At 47.5% G+C, this 20,573-nt stretch overlaps 1 protein-coding gene across 7 annotated transcripts in view; it reads left to right on the top strand.

Moving 5' to 3' along the window:
- LOC147747076 (microtubule-associated serine/threonine-protein kinase 2-like) overlaps positions 1-20,339 on the top strand; it is a 1,134,689-nt gene extending 1,114,350 nt beyond the window's left edge. For 6 of the 7 annotated variants that reach the window (XM_086952330.1, XM_086952332.1, XM_086952333.1 and 3 more), the window contains one exon: positions 18,161-20,339. In XM_086952330.1, the coding sequence (XP_086808456.1) occupies positions 18,161-20,241 (2,081 nt within the window). In that variant the 3' untranslated portion in view covers positions 20,242-20,339. The remainder of the gene's footprint in view (positions 1-18,160) is intronic. The other variant, XM_086952331.1, reaches the window with a different exon arrangement.
- The last annotated feature ends 234 nt before the right edge of the window (positions 20,340-20,573 follow it).

Consider the following 20,573-nt stretch of genomic DNA (forward strand, 5'->3'; position numbering starts at 1 on the left):
GCGGACAAACTCAGCCACTGGTGCACGATGGATCGCGAATGGTTTCTTCACCGGGCGGTGGTGCAAGATCTCTTTCGGCAGTGGGGAGAGCCTAGGTTAGATCTGTTCCGTCATCGAAGAGAACGCGCAATGTCATCAATTCTGCTCGTTGGAGTTACCAAGGCGTCACTCGCTCGGCAACGCTTTTTGTCACAAGTTTGAATCGCTGCTTCCTGTACGCTTTTCCACCTGTACCACTTCTGCCCAGAGTGCTGAAGAAGATCAAGGGCAACCGGGCCCATGTTATTCTTGTGGCTCCGGACTTGGCACAAAGAGTCTGGTAACCCGAGCTCTTCCTTTGATACAACTACCACTTTGGGAGGATCTTCTGTCACATCAGCCGGGGACAGTTATCCACCCAAACCTGTCCAGCCTACACTTCCATCCGTGGAGATTGAGCAGTGATAGTTGACAGCTTTCAACCTTCCTCAGGAAGTTTGTAATGTCATATTGGCAGCCAGGCATCCCTCCACTAAAATAGTATATGCCTGTACATGGAATACATTTGTGGCATGGTGCACAGCAAAAGCAGTGTATCCGCTTTCTGCCCCTCTTTCAGCGGTTCTCCTCTTCGTTCTATCTTTGGCCCAGCAGGGCCCTGCTCTGGGCACTCTTAAAGGCTACCTTTCAGCCATCTATGCCTGTCTGTGCCTTCCTGATCAGCCTTCTCTTTTCAAGTCTCCGTCTGTAAATAGATTTCTAAAGGGCATTACTCATCTCTTTCCTCACTCTCCTTTCCTAATGCCCCAGTGGGACTTGAATCTTCTTACTTTACTCATGTGTGCTCCCTTCGAGCCACTACATAATTGTACTCTCCATCTTTTTACCTTGAAGACCACTTTCCTGCTTACCATCACATCTTCTTGCAGGGTGAGTGAGCTTCAGGCTCTTTCCTCCAACCCTCCTTTTCTTGCAGTTCATCCGGACAAAGTGGTCCTTCGCACTTAGCCCTCTTTTCTACCCAAAGTGGTTACCTCTTTCCACATAGGTCAGGCCATCACATTGCCCACTTTCTTCCCACCTCCGCACCCTTCCAAAGAGGAGGAGAGACTCCACCGTCTGGACCCAAAACGTGTGCTGTCCTTCTACCTTGACCGCACTAAAGATTTCTGGGTGGACTATCAACTCCGTATGGGTTATGTGGGCGCCAGGAAAGGTCGGGCCGTGCACAAACGTACCTTCTCTCGATGGGTTGTCCTATTCATTAAAATCTGCTATTTGGTGAAAAAGGAACCTCCAGTAGGATTGCGCTCCCACTCCACCAGGGCGACGGCAGCTTCTACTGCTTTGGGACGTGGAGTTCCATTGATTGACATCTACCAGGCAACCATGTTGGCATCCCTGCACACATTCACAAAACATTACTGCCTGGATAGCCACGTCCGGAGAGAGAGCTTTTTTGCTGTTCTGTTCTCCAGGAATTTCTGGTGTGAACTTAGTTTGCAGAACCACCTCCTGGGTTGGCATTGCTGGGGTATCTATTCTAAGGTAAGAAATCTATAACTAATGGTCACTTACAGGTGAACACGTTACTTACCTTCAGTAACAATGTATCTGTAAGAGACATACATTAGTTATAGATTCCTTACCGCCCCACCAATCCTCCCCATTCTACAAACTGACTTCTAGGGTAGGGACTCCCTTCCAGGGCCCTAGTTTTGTGCATCAGTGGTCAGTGTCTTGCATGTCTCTGCGCTTCTGGCGGGGAAAGTCGTGACAGAACTGACACCGCAACGTCATACTGGCGACCAGGACGACTGACAATAAGTCGACCGACGCCACCTACCGACGTGCAGGTGTACTGCTACAGAAGAATTTTCCAGATCGAGTCTGACACCTAGGGTTAATTCTAAGGTAAGGAATCTATAACTAATGCTTGTCTCTTACAGATACCTCATTAGCGAAGGTAAGTAACTTGTTCATTTTGTTAATTATCTTATGGCCTAGCAGAAAGTGTACAAAGGTGTAAGCGACCATTCCACACCACATCATATAAAGGGATTGTTCCTCTTGTCTCTGCTTACCCTTATCTGTGGGCAAAATATTGGGATTTCTTGTGGTTTAGGTTCTTGAAAAGATCCAGTTGAGACTCGGCACACTGCATGAGCACCACTCCTAGCTGTTTGATAGCAATCTTCCTCATGGCAGCTGTTTATGGATCTGCAGATGGTATCCACCTACCCATTGAACTTTTCACCACAGTTGCACAGTTGAGAAGATCATTATGTTGTTAATTACTTATTGTGGTAGAATTTGAGATTATTGGAATAGAAGCAGTATATTTGTGCCCCATTGTTTGTTTAGATAGTAGATTGACAAGTTCTCCTCGAAGTTTGGAAACCTCCATTCTAGGTTAGATAGTAAAATTGCTAGTAGCTCTTGGACATATTGAGTACTGTAGATGAGCATCTCGTCCCTCAATTGTATAGAGATTGGTAGTCATGACGTATTGAGAACAAGGGCTTCTGAAGGATAGGGCCATAATGTTTTTAGGGCGAGGCCTGCGCCACTTCGTCAGAAGTGGGCGGAGTTTCGAGCCGTATTGTTAAAGAAAAAAAAAAAGGTATCTCCTAGGGCTTTGGCGAGACACATTCCACACATTCCTTAGTGTGTTATGTCATGTGGCCAGTGATTCGTCTTCTCTGTGGTGTCTTTTTAATAGGCTTGAAGTGATAGGCTAAATGTCGTTTTGGTCGGCCATGTTTGGCATTTTTCGTTCGTGTGCGCGCAAAGAAGTACATTAATTATAATTAGGAGCTGTCAGGGTGCCTCCGTAAGTGAATCCAGATGGCCGGGCGCATTCACCATTCAGCAGCGCCCAGCTGCTTGTCATGCAATTGCTGCAATGTCGGCATTTAAATTGCCTGTCTCCTGGTAAGTCTCGCGACGTAAACTCCTCACGTCCTGCTCTGCTTTTAGGTGTGGTATAAATTCATAAGCTTCGAATTTAGATAGTGTTTTGCAGTTCAAAGATTGTTTCTACTGCGTGGTAACGAAGGATATTGTTATCTGTTTTGCTTAATGTGAAAGAGAGCGGTGATGGCTCCGCGGTTTGAGCATGAACCTAGTCCGTCTGGGACACAGCCGCCTTGGACTGGGGAAGAACGGAGCTTTGCCTGGCGAGCAAGGGGGCATTTTCGCAGTCCACGAGTGCGCTATTGATTTTGCTGCTATGAATTTCACGTTTGAGCATTTCGTCAGTCGCCACACTGACATGCGTCAGATTGTCTCTGACAGGGCTGTTTGCACAGCCAGTGATAACGTATGACGCATTAAAAAAATGTCGACCTACTCCCAGCTCTGTTGTAACGCTTCAGAGAGGAAGGAAAGACTGCATAAGCTAACACGGGGCAGTGGCTAACACAGTCTAAGCATATCTGCTCTGAATTAAGTGACTCCACTTAACAGACACACAGTGCGATTACTTTCGGTAAACATTCTAGAAGTGCTTGCCTTTTTAAATCTAAGTCGAATCCATCTTGTAAAATGACAGTTAATTGTATGGGAATGCCTAAATCCATGCCATTTGTAAGTTGCTCTAAAATAGTTCATATCTGTAACACATTCTTTTCTGAGTTCACCTTTCTGCTCGTGAAAGGACAAGCATTTCCAGAATTATTAACATGTTGATGTGTGATGGATTTATGAGAAATGAAATAAACCTGCAGCATTAAAAGGTTCACCCAAATACTGTGCCATGCTCGTGGTCTGCTAGCAAAAAGAGTATTATTTATTACTGCTATGTTATGGACTATTTCCTAGTTCCATTGAATAGGATTTGTTGTCCTCTACTGGTAGCGAATACAAACTGTTTCTCAAATCTTTATTATCAAAGCTGTGCATAACAAGTGACACACATGCAAAATAACATCGTAGCCAGCCCCCTTTAGTAATAAGGGTACACTCTCACCTTTCTGATTTAATATCCATTGGTGTTGATGACAAACTGCTATTCCCAAGCTCAACAAATCTTTAATGCAAAATCTTCTCAGACTCTTTTCATTTTGCTGGTATCTCAGTTCATTTTATTTCCTTGTTTTCAGTGTTACAAGGCCAAGTAAACAACTGCACATTTATTGACTTTGATCTGTATTACACAACTCCCCAATAAATATGGCCATCGTACTTCCTTTGTTGTAATTTTGTATAATAATCAGATGGAACCTATGTTATCTGACTTGACCTTTCCTAATGAAGCAATCAGGCATATACCCTATATTATAGGCTCATCACCATAATCAATTCAGGGCTATGACAATGAGCACAGACTTTTCTACAAGGTAACCATCAAGTAAAAAGTCATAAAATTAGAAGTAGGCACAATTTAGTTCAGGAAATTATAAACATACACAAAATTACACTTGACAGAAAATATATAGCCCCTCCTTACAGGGTTAACAAAGATTATCAAAGTACAAATCTTCTACGCACAGGACATATAAGAGGAAATCGGAGGCGGGAACAAAAACCCAAGCATACCACAGTAATCTTTGAGGATCCACATAACGCAATACCCATCTACAGCACAGTTGCAATAACAATCTATAATTAAAGGCCTATTGATTTTAACATACCTGAAAGGTAACATATCTGAAAGGTAAGCGCTGCGGTTCCTAAGGATAATTTGCATATTTTAAAAAACGCTGCTTAACGCTTGATCTGCGCAACCTGGTTGCGCTTTTATTTTACATTTGACTATTTTAATTTCTCGGCTTTTCAGCCGCTTTAATTCCGCCGCGTCTATGTGGGGGTAAACGGGGCATGGTAGGACATTGCTAGCACAATAATTGTTGAATCTCACCGCTGTTACAGCGGCACTTTAGCTGCTTCTGCTTGTGAGGGGACATCTTGGGTGAGGTAGTGCCGGCTGCGGCAGACATTTTTGTTAGCAGGCTAGCTGCTGCCTGACGCGATAGGCTCACAGGAGGCCATTTAAGACAGACTGGCCAGGGCGCTCTCCCTGAAAGGTAAGCGCTGCGGTTCCTAAGGATAATTTGCATATTTTAAAAAACGCTGCTTAACGCTTGATCTGCGCAACCTGGTCGCGCTTTTATTTTACATTTGACTGTTTTAATTTCTCGGCTTTTCAGCCGCTTTAATTCCGCCGCGAGTGCAGAGTGACAGTGAGTGCAGAGTGACAGTGAGTGCAGAGTGACAGTGAGTGCAGAGTGACAGTGAGTGCAGAGTGACAGGGAGTGCAGAGTGACAGTAGAGTGAGTGCAGAGTGAGTGCAGAGTGAGTGCAGAGTGGCAGTGCGTGCAGAGTGGCAGTGCGTGCAGAGTGGCAGTGCGTGCAGAGTGGCAGTGCGTGCAGAGTGGCAATGCGTGCAGAGTGACTGCAGAGACAGTGTGTCAGGGTGCACATTGTGTGAGTGTGCAGAATGAGTGTGCAGGGTAAACAGTGTGTGACTATGCAGGGTGACATTGGGAGTGTGCGGGTGAGCAGTGTGTGAATGTGTAGGGGCAGTGTGTGAGTGTGCAGAAAACACCACACACACATAACGCACACACAAACCACACACCTCAGTCTCTCAACACCACACACTTGTCACCACTCAACACAACACACTCACCAACACACTCACTCCCCAGGCTCACCCCCACAGACTCACCACCACACACTCACCACCACACACTCACCAGCACATAGAAAACAACACACACAACAACACACCCCCAGCCGTCAATGAATGCTTTCACCATGCACAAACACCAACAACCATCATCCATCTGTGCACGCTTTTACCAAGCACACACCCACCAGCCGTCAGTCGTCAGTGCACCCTTCCACCAGGCACACACACCTCCAGCCGGCAGTGCACTTTTCCACCAAGCAATCGCAGTATGGTACACTTTACTTTTAAACATATTCATATAAAGCACAGCATGCCACCATTGGTAAAATTACAATTCAACCAACATACTTCCACTACACACCACATGCACACACTCCATAACACATGGCAAAAAGACATTGGCATTTACAATGCCATTAGCTCAAACTCAAATAAATCCGAGCCCGATTGCATTTCTAATGCTTGTTTTAATGTGCTGCAAATAGATCAGCACTAATTTTAATGATGGAATTAGTTTCACTGTCTCTTTCTACATTCGGTCTACTTGGCCAGCTCCTATTTTGTTGGCCTTCTATGAAGGCACCATCGTAGGATCAAATAGTCACAGAATTTTGAATCACCAGAAGCATTAATGCAAATGGACGGTGCATTTATGTGAAAATCGGTGGCAGGTGATCCTAATTTGGTTGCTCCTGTTTTCGAGGGAAAAGCTTTGGCTACAAGAGTGTTCAGTTTGGCCATCAGGAAACGTACCTGCTTCTTGAGGGATCAGAGAAGTCCAGTTTAGGAAAGGGCCCCTTTTTGGCATGGTCACCCCCACTGTTACTTTGGGCATGGGGTACTAAAGAGGGGTCCCTAAAGGCTGCTGCACCGTAAGGGACCCCTCACCAAACCCAGGCCGACTCCCAGTCTTGGTGTAGACAAAAGTTAAAACACAACATGGCACACATCCCTGTATGCCATACCTGCAGACACTGCATGCAATGTAGGTAAGTCACTGCTACAGCAGGCCTTACAGCCCTAAGGCAGGGTGAACTATACTACATATGTGGGCATAACTGCATGAGCAGATTTGTCCCTGTGCTGGCCAGTTCAAATGCTGCCAGTAAAAGTGACCAGGGAAGCAATTATACGTGTATGTGCTGGACACAGGTCAAAAACGAGTTCCCCAGCTACATGATGACTTCACTGAAATCAAAGATGTTTGGTATCAAAAATATTGTATTATAAACTCACAATGATTCCAGTGATGGATGTATTAATACATTCACCTAGAGGGCACCTTAGAGGTACCCCCCAGAAAACCTACCAACTACAAGTGTGCTGGCTTACTGGTTCTGACAAACTTTCCATGATAGACAAGTTTCTGACCCCCATGGGTGATGGCATGTGCTCTCAGCAGGTCAGGAACAACGCCTCCTCTGCCAGGAGGTGTTAATACCCCCTTCCAAGAGAATGACCTGTAAATTAGCATTCCAAGGCAGGGAGCTTTAAAAAGTCCACCGCTTTTGGTATGCAAAACTGGCTTCCCTCAGAGGTGAGGGGATGCCAACATCCCTGATCAGGGCACATTTGGCACCTGGCCAGGCAGACAAATCAGTTGACAGAGAGGCTAGGGCTAGTTCCAGCCCTAAGGAAGGCTACCAGATGTGGATACTAGATTTAAAATTCTGCCATCTTGGTGACGACAGAATTAGGACCTCCAGGACAGAGTTATGCCAACTTCCCAAAGGAAGTGGTCATATAGGGATATAGGGACCCCAGGGTAAGTAGCCTATTGGTTACTACCCTACTCTCCCCTAACACGCCTAAATTTAGTATTTAGGGAAGCCCCTGGCACCAGGAAATTCGATTTTACAGCGTGAATCTTTCTGGATTCACTATGCTGTGCATTATTCCGCCATCTAGTGGTTCGTTCTGGAATTGTAGTCTTTTTGCTCTTCTTTTTTTTTTTCGTGGCCCAGGTGGGCGTGGACAAACCACCATTTGGTGTCCTTCGTGACATCAACGTGCTTCCTCCGGAAGCTCACACCTTGGTCGCCATCTTTAGATTCTTTTTTCAGCCGTTGGGTCTGGATCGTTATCGAAGAGCTCTAGAGTTTTTGGATAAAGAATCAACGGAAATAGAAGAAAATCGACGAAATTCAAATTTTTCAAGACACCCGGCTACAGGTCAGGTAACCGGGACAACGAGGGAGAAGGTTTTCAACCAAGATCTCGATGTTCAACGGAGAATGCGCTCGCAGGGGGCTCCCTGAGCGACGGAATGGACAAAACACCTTTCAAGTTTTGCACCAGTTGTCCCCATAAATACACCCAGAAGGACCAGCATAGAGTCTGTAAACTCTACCTGCCGCTCGAACACAACAGCAAGGACTGCAACGCTTGCTCAGCATTCACACCCAAAACCCTCAGAGTAAGAGAGAGGCAGAGAAAGGCGAACCACACCATGCAGGGGCAGGGGCCACCTCCATCTCTCTGAGACATGGGCCTATCCAGTGGAGAGGAGGACAACATCGCAGAGGGACCGGAGGACTGCACGGTCGTCGAAGTCCCAAAGAAGACGTCAAAGGAGGTAAGAGGCGTCGACCCCCAGACACTCGAGCAACACTCAAAAGGGTGAAGCGAAGTCCTTGAGCGACACTCGTAGGAGTGAAGCAAAGTCCTCAAAGGGAACATTGCCGCCAAAACTCTCAGCAACAGCATCCAAAGACAAGCAGCTCAGGGGATCCTTCAAAAAGGACTCCCAGATGGCGAAAGCCCTCAAAAAATCATGGTCGTCGATGGATGCCCTTGAAAAGGACACCTCGGCGCCGAGGAAAGAAGGGCCAACAACTACTACGATGTCGACGACCTCAAAGTGAAGCGCACAATCTCTTGACGCCGAACAGGCCACAGAGATGAAAAGGAAGAAGAGGAGGCTCGAGGCAGAAATGGCGAGCATCCTGACGCAAGGATGAGCCAGTACACCATCCCGCCGAAGCCCGCGCTCGAAGTCGAAAGAGACGACAAGGACGCTGAACTGCCGAAAACGCCTGAACCGGTCGAAGAACAGGAGGAGGAAGTATATTATTTTGAGGGTGAAGACGACGAGGATCAACAGACATACAGGGACTCGACGTCCTCGGAGGCACAAGACTTGGGGTGGCATGACCTAGGCGCTGAATTGTCGGAAGAAGGAGTACACACCTACCCTTCGAGGCCTTCCCCGCCAGACGACATAGGAATCTACAATTTGGTCGTCCAAAAGGCTGCACAGACATATGGGGTGAAACTGGAGGAAGAGAAGCCCAAGGCATGTTTCCTCCTGGAAACTCTGCTGCTTCAACAAACCAGGAGCCAGTTCCTGCCCATGCTCCCTAGTGTGCTGGACCAGGGAAGGGATGCCTTTAAAGAACCAGCAGTATGCAAAGCAGGAATTCCAAGAACTGAGAAAAAGTATGAGCATTCCTCAAAGGAACCTGCTTACACCCAGGGGTCAGTGCCAGCCAATTCCTTTATCACAGCAATGGCTAGGAAAAGGGCCAATGTACCCACAAATGCGGATCACCTCCAGACAAGGAGAGTAGAAGGATTGGACCGCGTAGGAAGGAAGGTAGAACGGAGTGCGGCAATTCAATGGCGCATCGCAAACTCCAACGCCCTGATCAACAGGCACGCATATCAGCACTGGGAGGAAATGGGGCAACTTCTGAAGCATCTACCAGAACAGTACCAACAAATGGTAGCTCACCTTGTAGAGGAAAGCAAGAACATGGCAAATACATATTTAAAATCGGCCTTGGATGCTGCGGACACGTTGAGCACACAAATGATGATCGGAGTGCCCGAGAGAAGACATGCATGGCTTAGAATATCAGGCTTCAAGTCGGAGGTGCAGAACACCATCCTGAACACACCTTTTAACGGTGAACAACTGTTTGGCACACCAGTTGACAACAAGTTAACCCAGCTCAAAAAGGACAACGAGACAGCAAGATGGGAGCGCTGCAGTTCAGAGGGATGGGAAGGGGTACACCAGCTAGAAGACCAGGTGGTAGGGGTAGCAATGTGCCTACTATATCGCACCAAACGTTCCAGCAAAGCACCCAAGGGAACAACCAGTTCCAGCAACAGCAGGGACAACAGCAGCAGAACTGGCAGTACCAGCCCGAGGCCAGTCCTTTCGAGGGCTCTCAAATGGACGGGCCAGACACGGAGAGGAGGCCAGCAGCTTACTCACAAGTGACCAAAATAAAGCAAACTTCCACCCTAACAACACCTCGTGGTGGGCAGAAGGACATACAGAAAAACAAAGACCAGGCTTTCCACAACAAACAGTACCTCGAACACACAACACCAAGAATAAGGGACTTCATCCAGGAATGGAAGAAGGTCAAAACAGGCAAATGGATACTAAACATCATACAATACGGATGCTGTATAGAGCTAGAAAAACAACCTTTAAACAGAAAACCAAGAAACAAGGCACACTCAGCAAAAGAACTTTCGCTCTTGCAACTAGAGGCGCAGGAACTGCTCAGCAAGGAGGTCATAGAGATTGTGCCCCACAACCAAAGGAACTTACTCCACTTACTTCCTCGTGCCAAAGGTGGACCAAACACTAAGACCTATTCTAGATCTAAGGTTATGAAAAAATTCATAAGGACTCAAAGAATCAAAATAACTTCCCTACAAGAGGTAACACCAGAAATACAACAGGGGGGTTACATGGCAGCTATAGCTTTATAGGGCGCGTACTTACACATCCCCATCAACCACAAGCACAAACGTCTACTAAGGTTTGTGATCAACCAAACTCACTACCAGTTCACAGTACTGGCCTTCGGGCTCAAATCCGCACCAAGGGTGTTTACAAATGCCTAGCAGATGTCGCAGCACACCTACGAAGGTAGAGAATACACGTATACCCCCATCTCGACGACTGGCTCGTAAAGGCAAGTTCGTACAGCCACTGCAAACAACACATCCAGCAGGTCATACAAACACTGACCCAGCTGAGTTTCTCAATCCATTGGAAAAAATCGTCAACAGAACCGGAACAGATCAAGATATTCTTAGGGGCGGAGATCGACACCATACAGGCCAAAGTGTTCCCCAGCAGGTAGAGAACATTTGCTATACTGAAGGAAACACATCTTTACCGCAAGGGGCAAGTTCTGACAGTGATGACGGTGAGCAAGCTGATGGGAATGATGGCGTCATGCATTCACCTGGTCTCAAATATTCTACTCCACATGAGGCCCTTCCAGGAATAGATACAGTAGCAATGGTTACAGGCAACAGGGAGTTGGGAAGATCTAGTGGTTGTTAAGCATGCAGTGCATCAGGAAATAGTATGATGGAACAAGGAAAACATATCACAGGGGAAACCATTCACACAACCAACTCCAACAGTGACCATCACGACGGACGCCTCCCAGCTGTGGTGAAGTGCGCACATGAACAAGCTCAAGGTGAGGGGTCGCAGCAGGATGCTGTCAAGCACATCAACTACCTGGAACTAAAAACTGTGTTCCTAGCCTTCGAAGCTTTTCAGAAGGAGCTGTACATAAACAGGGTATTGATGCAGACAACACGACAACAATGTTCTACATCAACAAACAGGGAGGAACACAATCAGTAGCACTATCAGGGCTAGCACAGGAAATATGGACATAGGCCATCCCACTAAAAATAGGCCTACTAGCAATACATCTCCCAGGGAAGGACAATGTGGAAGCAGACAGACTCAGCAGGCAGATGTTCCACATCAACCAAACAATCCAAATACTTTTTTTTCCCAAAAACCAACCACATGCACAGAAAGGGCGCTGCACACACCGGACGCCAGGAGGGCTGTTATGTACTATATAGAAAGGACAAAGGAGTGCAGAAAGACAACGCAGCTCTTTGTTTCCTTCGCCAGCAGTTTTTTATGACGACCAGTTACCAAAAATACCATTGCACGGTGGTTTGCACAAACCATACTACTATGCCACAAGCAAGCAGGACAACTGTTACAAGGAGCAGCTTGTGCTCACTCAACAAGGAAGAAAGGAGCAATAATTGCGTTTCTAGCTAACACACCAGTTTAAGACATTTGCCAAGCTGCAACATGGTCTTCAGTGTACACGTTTACTAAGCACTAACTACTGTGTAGATATCCAAATCAACAAAGAAGCTCAAGGGGGACAAAAAGTCTTACAACACAGATTCAGTAATCAGTGCTCATCTTCAACCCAGCCACCACAATAAGGACAAACCGCTACAAAGTCTGTGCACAGCATAGTGAATCCAGAAAGATTCACGCTGCAAAACGTACAGTTTGCCTGTCGGTGTAGTTTTGCAGCTTGAAGACTTTTTGGATTCACTAGCGAACCCACCCTCCTCTGCAAGAAAGATGAGACCGGAGGAAAGGGATTAAAACTGAAAAAGACTTTAGAAAATAAGAGGAAAAACAAGAATAACACAAGACAAGAAAAAAGAATCCAAAGATGGCGACCAAGGTGGGAGCTTCCGGAGGAAGCACGTTGATGTCACAAAGGACAACAAACAGTGGTATGGGCCACGAAAAAAAAACAATTCCGGCCCCAACCACTAGATGGCGGAATAATGCACAGCATAGTGAATCCAGAAAGTCTTCAAGCTGTAAAACTACACCGACAGGCAAGGAACTATACGTTCCTGCTGACCAAAGAAGGATCTGAGCTGGGATGGTGCAGTGAGCTAAAAAACGGTGATGGATCAAGCCCTGATCTGTTGACTGGGTAGGAGTATTCTGCTTAATTCAGAAACTCTGTCCATCACCACCCCCTTTTCTGAATCGTTTTGTCCACCACAAGCGTGGAAGGGTATGCACAGATGTGAGTCCCTTGCTCACTGCACCATCAGGATTCAAGCAAGCCGGGCCGAAGACGGCTGTAATGCCAGAAACCGGTCCCCGGAAGCTTGTTTCCTTTCCAGTAAAAGAATTGGCTTGGTAGTTTGGTCTGCCCTGTTCCCATGATGCACTGGGCCAGGGACAGACTAATTTGCATGTAGCCAAGTTCTGAGCTGGGATGGTGCAGTGAGCTAAAAAGCGGTGATGGATCAAGCCCTGATCTGTTGACTGGGTAGGAGTATTCTGCTTAATTCAGAAACTCTGTCCCTCACCACCCCCTTTTCTGAATCGTTTTGTCCACCACAAGCGTGGAAGGGTATGCTCAGATGTGAGTCCCTTGTTCACTGCACCATCAGGATTCAAGCAAGCCGGGCCGAAGACGGCTGTAATGCCAGAAACCGGTCCCCCGAAGCTTGTTTCCTTTCCAGTAAAAGAATTGGCTTGGTAGTTTGGTCTGCCCTGTTCCCATGATGCACTGGGCCAGGGACAGACTAATTTGCATGTAGCCAGGTTCTGAGCTGGGATGGTGCAGTGAGCTAAAAAACGGTGATGGATCAAGCCCTGATCTGTTGACTGGGTAGGAGTATTCTGCTTAATTCAGAAACTCTGTCCATCACCACCCCCTTTTCTGAATCGTTTTGTCCACCACAAGCGTGGAAGGGTATGCTCAGATGTGAGTCCATTGCTCACTGCACCATCAGGATTCAAGCAAGCCGGGCCGAAGACGGCTGTTATGCCAGAAACCGGTCCCCCGAAGCTTGTTTCCTTTCCAGTAAAAGAATTGGCTTGGTAGTTTGGTCTGCCCTGTTCCCATGATGCACTGGGCCAGGGACAGACTAATTTGCATGGAGCCAGGTTCTGAGCTGGGATGGTGCAGTGAGCTAAAAAACGGTGATGGGTCAAGCCCTGATCTGTTACTGGGTAGGAGTATTCTGCTTAATTCAGAAACTCCGTCCATCACCACCCCCTTTTCTGAATCGTTTTGTCCACCACAAGCATGGAAGTTTATGCTCACATGTGAGTCCCTTGCTCACTGCACCATCAGGATTCAAGCAAGCCGGGCCGAAGACGGCTGTTATGCCAATAACCATTCCCCGGAAGCTTGTTTCCTTTCCAGTAAAAGAATTGGCTTGGTACTTTGGTCTACCCTGTTCCCATGATGCACTGGGCCAGGGACAGACTAATTTGCATGTAGCCAGGTTCTGAGCTGGGATGGTGCAGTGAGCTAAAAAACGGTGATGGATCAAGCCCTGATCTGTTGACTGGGTAGAAGTATTCTGCTTAATTCAGAAACTCTGTCCATTACCACCCCCTTTTCTGAATCGACCAAAGAAGGAGGACACAGAAAAGCTGTGATAAGCAAGGACTTCGAAAGAATCAACTGGCATGGTGCCATCCCTGCCAGCCTTTCTGCTGTTCCTGCCAGTTGAGCTAAACTCATCTCGTCCTCTGCCTCCAAAAGCTTGGGAGGACTGCCTGCCTTCAGTAAAAACCCAGGAATTCCCGTGGAGTAGCGGATCTGCTTCCCTGCATCCTTCAGGCACTCCAAAAGAACTGTAAGGACTCCAGACCAACATCTTAAAGCACCACTGCACCCATGCCCCATAGCTCGATTTGAAGTATGCCAAGGGTGCCAGCGTGGTCCCCTGACCCTCTAGAGACAAAACCACCCTTGGGTTTGCCCACAGTGGACTCACCGACGCCGCTTGCAGCCTCTTTGTGCTGGCCCCTCTCTACTGCGAATGTCTCGGGTAATGAAAACCTGATGCCTCAGAACCCCTCTGCACCCGGTTTCCTTGGTCCTAGGAAAAGAGGACCAAAGGTGTCCCTAAGTCTCTGAGCATCGTGAGACCTGAGCTCCCTTGTTGGTTCAGCCTGACTGGTCTCCTAGTCCCAGCTTGCATCCTTTTGCAACCTGACCCTTCCTCATTGTAGTGAATGGGGCTCCCGACGCTGTATCACAACTCTGTAACCGAGATGCCTCAGAGCCTCTTGAGGGACCTGTCGATGTGGCCTTAGACCTTGCCCCATACTCACCATACGTCCTAGAAATTTGCCCCGCAAGTCGCTGTGAAGTACCCATATGCTGTACATTTCCCCCCCCCATATGATAACATTGGACACCCAACGCTGAAAAGCACCTCTGCACCCGGCCGGCCAAGTGCCACCCGAGGTGACCTGTTGGTGGTGCTTGGTCCCTGCCCCATACTTACCTTAAGTCCAGGAATTTGGTCCCATAAGTTGCTGTGAAGTACCTGTATTTAGTGTACGTCTTTCCTCCATAGGATAACATTACTGCTTCAGAAATCACACTGTATACATTTTTAAAAACTTCATTATTCGAAAAGTGCTTACCTGATTTTGATGATCTTGGTGCCTAAAGTTATATAAAGATACGTGTTCTCTTTTGAAATCGGTGTTGATCTGCTTATTGAGTGTTGTGTATCATTTGTTGACTGTGTGTATGCATCAAATGTCTAACACTCCTCTCTGATAAGCCTAAGACTGCTCGACCACACTACCCTCTAAGAGAGCACCTTGGGAATGCTAGAGCAAGCTCCTGTCCACTTAAAAGGGATACCTGGACTCTGCACAGTATACCTCCTTTTGGTATATGATATAAAGAGCCAGCTTCCTATATCAAGGTTCTGAGAAGATTTGGAGAGGGCAGCAGCTATGGCGGCTCATGCCTGCAGATCGGAACCTGCTTTTAGCAATGAGTTGTCAGGTATTGAAATACTTGATACACTAACAACAATAGGAAAGGAAGGGTCCGAGGAGAAAATATTTGAAGACCAGCGAGAGTTTGCTCCCCAATCAGTTAACCAAAACACAGTATAGAACCCTTGGGTCTAAACAAGTGAACAAAGGAAGATTAAACCCATCCAGGTGGAGTCTCTTAAGCCCCTGGGGGAGTCCCTTTATTAGGACGAAATCCCTCACCCACCGTTGGTGGCATGCTTCATCATTGGGATTCTCCTTGTGACGGGAAAACTTAGTTCCACCACGGGCTACAACCCCCTCTCTGAGAGGGAGCAGCTCAGTGATGTTTTATTCCTAGTTGTAGGATATATTAAATCCAACAATGAGAATTATTAAACTCAGTTGGGTAAAGGGCGCAGTGCAAAGAAAAATAATTGTGAGGAAAGTGAATTTAAAACTAGCTACCTCTGGACTTTGGGAGGCCCGCAATTGCTTGGTGAGTGGGCTGTAGGGCTCCAAGTGGCTGTAACCGGAGTGAAGTATCTGGGGGTGTACCTCTCGGAGGATGCATCCGTGGCCATGGAGCGCAATATTACCCCTGTCTGGGACCGCACACGGGAAGATCTGAAGGCATGGGCCAGGATGCCGCTCTCAATACAGGGCTGTTCTGCTATTTTTAAAATGGTCGCGCTCCCTCGCTTGTTATATCAATTACAGAATCACCCAGCACTGGTTCCGCAAACTTGGTTCCGGTGCCTCAATGCGGCGCTGAGCGGCTTTCTGTGGGAGGGGGGCGCGGTGCGGGTTGCGCTGCGGACCTGCTTTCGCTACACCTATTCCGGAGGCCTGGCTACGTCGGACCTACTGTCCTATTACCAGGCTTCCCACCTTTTAGTGTTAAATGACTGGTGGTACGCAGACAGGAGAGATCCTGCTTATGCGGTGGAGCGTGTCCTCATGGGCTCTGCCTCCCTACACACGCTGCTGTACTCTGCCTCTCATCGGAGGTCTCTGCCGCTCGTCACACAGGTGGTCTTTCAGATTTGGCGACAGGCCCTGCGCAGGATTGGCTGGTGGAATGTTCTGACGCTGGAGACCCCCCTGTAGCAAAATGGTAGATTGCCTCAGCTAGCGGCCCTGGAGGGCTTCTGGGGATGGGATGCGATATGCATCTCTACATTGGGTGATGTCTTGTCGGGGGGAGCGCTCATGTCCTTTGCCATGTTGCGGGAGGAGTTCGAAATGCCACACACACACAATTCTACAGATACCTCCAATTCCGCCACGCTCTGGCCCCGTATCTCCAGGGAATGGAAGACGTCCCAGAATTTAGCCCTATTGAGGCCAAGGTCTTTATGGGAGAACTGCCAGATAAAAAGATATCCCGCATATACCAAACACTAGTGCGACACAGCGCTTCGGACCTTGCCCGTCTTAGGACCCAGTGAGAGCAGGATGTTGGGGAGCTAGACGAGGAAGATTGCGTGGAGGCGTTAGAGGGACCCAGGAGAGCGGCCATCTCCACGCGCTTGCGACTGATACAATTCAGGTACCTCCATCGCACTTACTACACTAGACAGCGCTTGTGGAGGGCGGGGTTGATAGCTTCCCCCGATTGTATTAGGTGCCACACAGAGGTGGGGACGCTACTGCACACGGTGTGGGACTGCGGGGTTCTCCAGAGATTCAGGGACAGAGTGTTTCGATGTTTGAATGAGGTTCTGGCCTGGCAGCTACAGAAAGACCCCAAATTGGCTCTCCTCCATGTGCTGGCTGGGGTGGGGGGCAATCGCTATAAGCGCCACTTGCTATTGTTGGGTTTGACCCTAGCCAAAAGGGACATTGCGAGATCTTGGAAGGCGCCCGTGCCCCTTCCTTCATAGCTTGGTAGAATGGAATGGACTTTTGTATGGACCTGGAACACCCTGTATGTGTTGCAAGGGGGTGCCCGCTCAAGCACTACAAAATATGGAAGCGGTGGGCGGACTATAGTTGCCTGGACCTGGACCCACCTCCAGATGAGGATGCAGCACAACTACACTAGCGGCCGGATGGCCTATGGTATGGCGGACATTGCCTTGCGCCCTGCACGACACGGACGATGTGAGCAGCAGCACGGGCGGGAGGGAGGGGGGAGTTGAGGGCAGGGGGGTGGGGCGGGGGGGTTGTACAGTATTGCATTTCTTTGGGTTATTAATTCGACTGTCTATTGCATTTGTAACTGTCTGCATGTCAAAGCCTGCGATAATTTGTTCTGGTGACTGCCTCTGGATATCAGAGGATTACTTGATGTATTCCTATCATGCGACAAATAAAATCTGTTTTCAAAAAAAAAAAAACTAGCTACCAGGTCTGTAATCTGCCTTTATTAACGCGTCCTGGGGCCAGGGTTTAAAACAGAGTACCAGCAGGGATAACTTATGCCTAAAAGTTGGTGACGACAAAAGGGTAGGTCTACATGTTTCAGCCTATTGACCCTTGTTAAAGGTGTCACAGCATTTGTCAGGATCTAAAGGTGCTGCTGCTAATTATAATTCATCAAATTGACTGTTGTAGATTGGAGATGACCATCCCAAACAACCTGTGCTCTGCTGAGGTTACAGACTCGGCTGTTTCCCGGCAGTAGCTTACAAGAGAATTCTAAAATGTAGTTTAACCAAGTGTGGATGTAGTTTAAAGCCTTTAAGGAGGTCTCATTAGTGACATGTGATTTTTTTTTTTAACAAAAACTCAGTGAAAGATTATTTTGAATCTGCCACTGGTATGGCAGGATACTGTAACAGACCTAAAGGTGCAAAACTAGGTTTATAGGTATGCTGCAATTTGCCTGCTATTGTTGAACTCTTGAATTCGAATGCTAAGCTTTCTATGTTTTAATTTACATGGGACAGATAGATCCTTGACCCTTTGACTTTCATAATGTACTTAAGAGGTTATGAAAAGCATTATTATATACTAACAAGATGTATGTTTTTTTCCAGCAGGTGGAAATTCTTCACAGAGCAGCTCTCCTAGTTCCAGTGTCCCTAATTCTCCTGCCAGCTCAGGACACATCCGTCCCAGCTCTTTGCACGGCCTAGCACCGAAACTGCAAAGACAGTACAGATCTCCCAGGCGGAAATCGGCAGGAAACATCCCTCTGTCACCACTGGCTCACACTCCTTCACCGACGCCACAGTCAACCTCTCCTCCACGCTCTCCATCTCCTTTACCTGGACACTCGCTGAGCAGTTGCGCCCTTATGCAGTCCTTCCCAATCAAACTGCACTCCTCTCCACCATTGGCGAGACAGATTTCAAGGCCCAAGAGTTCTGAACCACCGAGATCCCCGCTGCTAAAGAGAGTGCAGTCTGCTGAGAAACTAGCCTCCTCGCTTACATCCTCCGAAAAGAAGCTACCTACCACCCGCAAGCATAGCTTGGATATCTCTCACTCTGAGTTCAAAAAGGAAATGCTGCAGAGGGACCCAAGTTTACAGAGCTTGCAGGAGTCAGCAAATGAATCAACAGGGAACAAGGCAGATCCTGGTGAAAAACCGGCGCTTCCAAAGCAGTCTTCTAGGAAGCTTGGAGCCATCCGCCAGGACAGGGTGGAAAGAAGAGAGTCACTGCAGAAGCAAGAGGCCATCCGAGAAGTGAACTCTTCAGAAGATGAAACCGATGATTGTTCAGAAGACAGTCAAGATGGAAGAAGGTTGGAGAAGTCTTCTATCAAGGCTGACCAAGGCTCTGATTCTGGTTTCAACGAAGACACCAAAATCTGTTGTACAGCGGTATCCAAAAATAGCATAGATGATAATCTCTTTGTGTCCATAGATTCTAAAAGCAAGTGGAACTCACAGAAGACAGCAGATGACCGATTGGAAGAGAACTCTTTGCTTTCCCACTCATGCCAGCTGCCCAATCTCATAAATCCTCCAGGTACTCCAGGTAATTGTGATCATTTAGAAACAACTGCATCTTTAGAAAGCATGCCAGAAGAGCACCACACACCTGAAACCTGTCGACTAGGGGTAACACAACTGGAAGACCATTGTTCTGCAACCAAGTTGTTGAATGGAAATGCTGGTGGCCAAACGGAGCTGGTTCTCTACCAGGATCTTCTGACATGCAAGCCTAGAGACGGTAGCCACAGGATGCAAAATGATCTAGGTGTGTTGGCCAGGGAAGCTGTTGACCTGCAAGAGTCCAACGTCACTGCATGTGCCTACAAGGAAATGCATGAGCAAGAACAGTCATTGGTGTCTTCTTTTCTCCCTTCATCAACTTCCTCTGTGGACTTTCAAAACGGCTCATCTGTGCTAGGAAACACAGACCATGAGGTGACCAATGCAATGCAAGATCCTCTGCCTTCAGGAAAACTTTGCACAGCACAGTGCTTGACAAACATACTGGAACCCACTCCACAGAGAAGCCCCACAGACAGTACCGTCCTGTCTGAAAAGCATCAAACATTTGCAGATAGCACTTTGAAAGGCAGAGATGAAGAAGACACTAACACAGCTGCTGCAAACACTGCCACCTCAAACCCCACTTTATTCTGTGATAAAATCCCATTGGTCTCTCAGTTGGCTAATGTGGCTAAGAGTGTACTGAACCCTGTAAAACTCATTGTGCCAGTTGTTAAAGAGACTTCAGAGAAGTTGCAGGAACTGTCCACAGATGATGTGTCCAGTAAGCGAGAGAAAGAGTCGCAGCCGAGAAGACCAGAGGCACATGTGGTTGAATCAGGTGCAGAAGACACCAAAGCTGCCCTCTATAGTAGTCTGCTAAAAACATGTGCAACTTGCTGCGACTCTGCAAAGGCACTAAACTCTTGGTCGCAGAGCTGTCCCGTGGTGCCCAAAAATGATATGTGTTTCAGCCTTTCAAAGCCATCTGACACTTTGGATTCCAGCAGATCGCTACCAGCGAAAGACCTTGCACATACCACAGGTGCTCAGACATTTCAGGTTGCACTGCTGCCAGAGGGCCACGCGTCTCTGGAGAAGGTGACAGAGACTGGAGTCCTTGCAAAATCAGACTGTGTGTTATCCCCAGCAGTTGCACTAAAAAAAACATAGCAGCCTGCCATGGTTTCACAGACTGATGTTTCTGGGTACAAAACCACAGACTGCATGTTTGACACTATATCAGAAATGATAAACACCTGTGGACATCTTTCCCTTGGTTTTGTGTGTTCATGCTGCTTCTTTCTTTGTTCCGCTGCCAAGTCTGTATTTTTTTAAACATGTTCTTGGTGTTCAATGTATATAAGGAACAGGGTATCTTAAAGACAGGATTAGAGAGCGTATGTGTGCTGGTTGTTTCAGTTGTACAAATGCCTCGTAGCCACTGAATTCAGTATGCCTCCCGTTTACCGACACCATATCCCTTTCTTTCTGTAGATATATTC

The sequence above is a fragment of the Lissotriton vulgaris genome, chromosome 1_1 (genome assembly GCF_964263255.1).
Source record: "Lissotriton vulgaris chromosome 1_1, aLisVul1.2, whole genome shotgun sequence".
NCBI lineage: Eukaryota > Metazoa > Chordata > Amphibia > Caudata > Salamandridae > Lissotriton > Lissotriton vulgaris.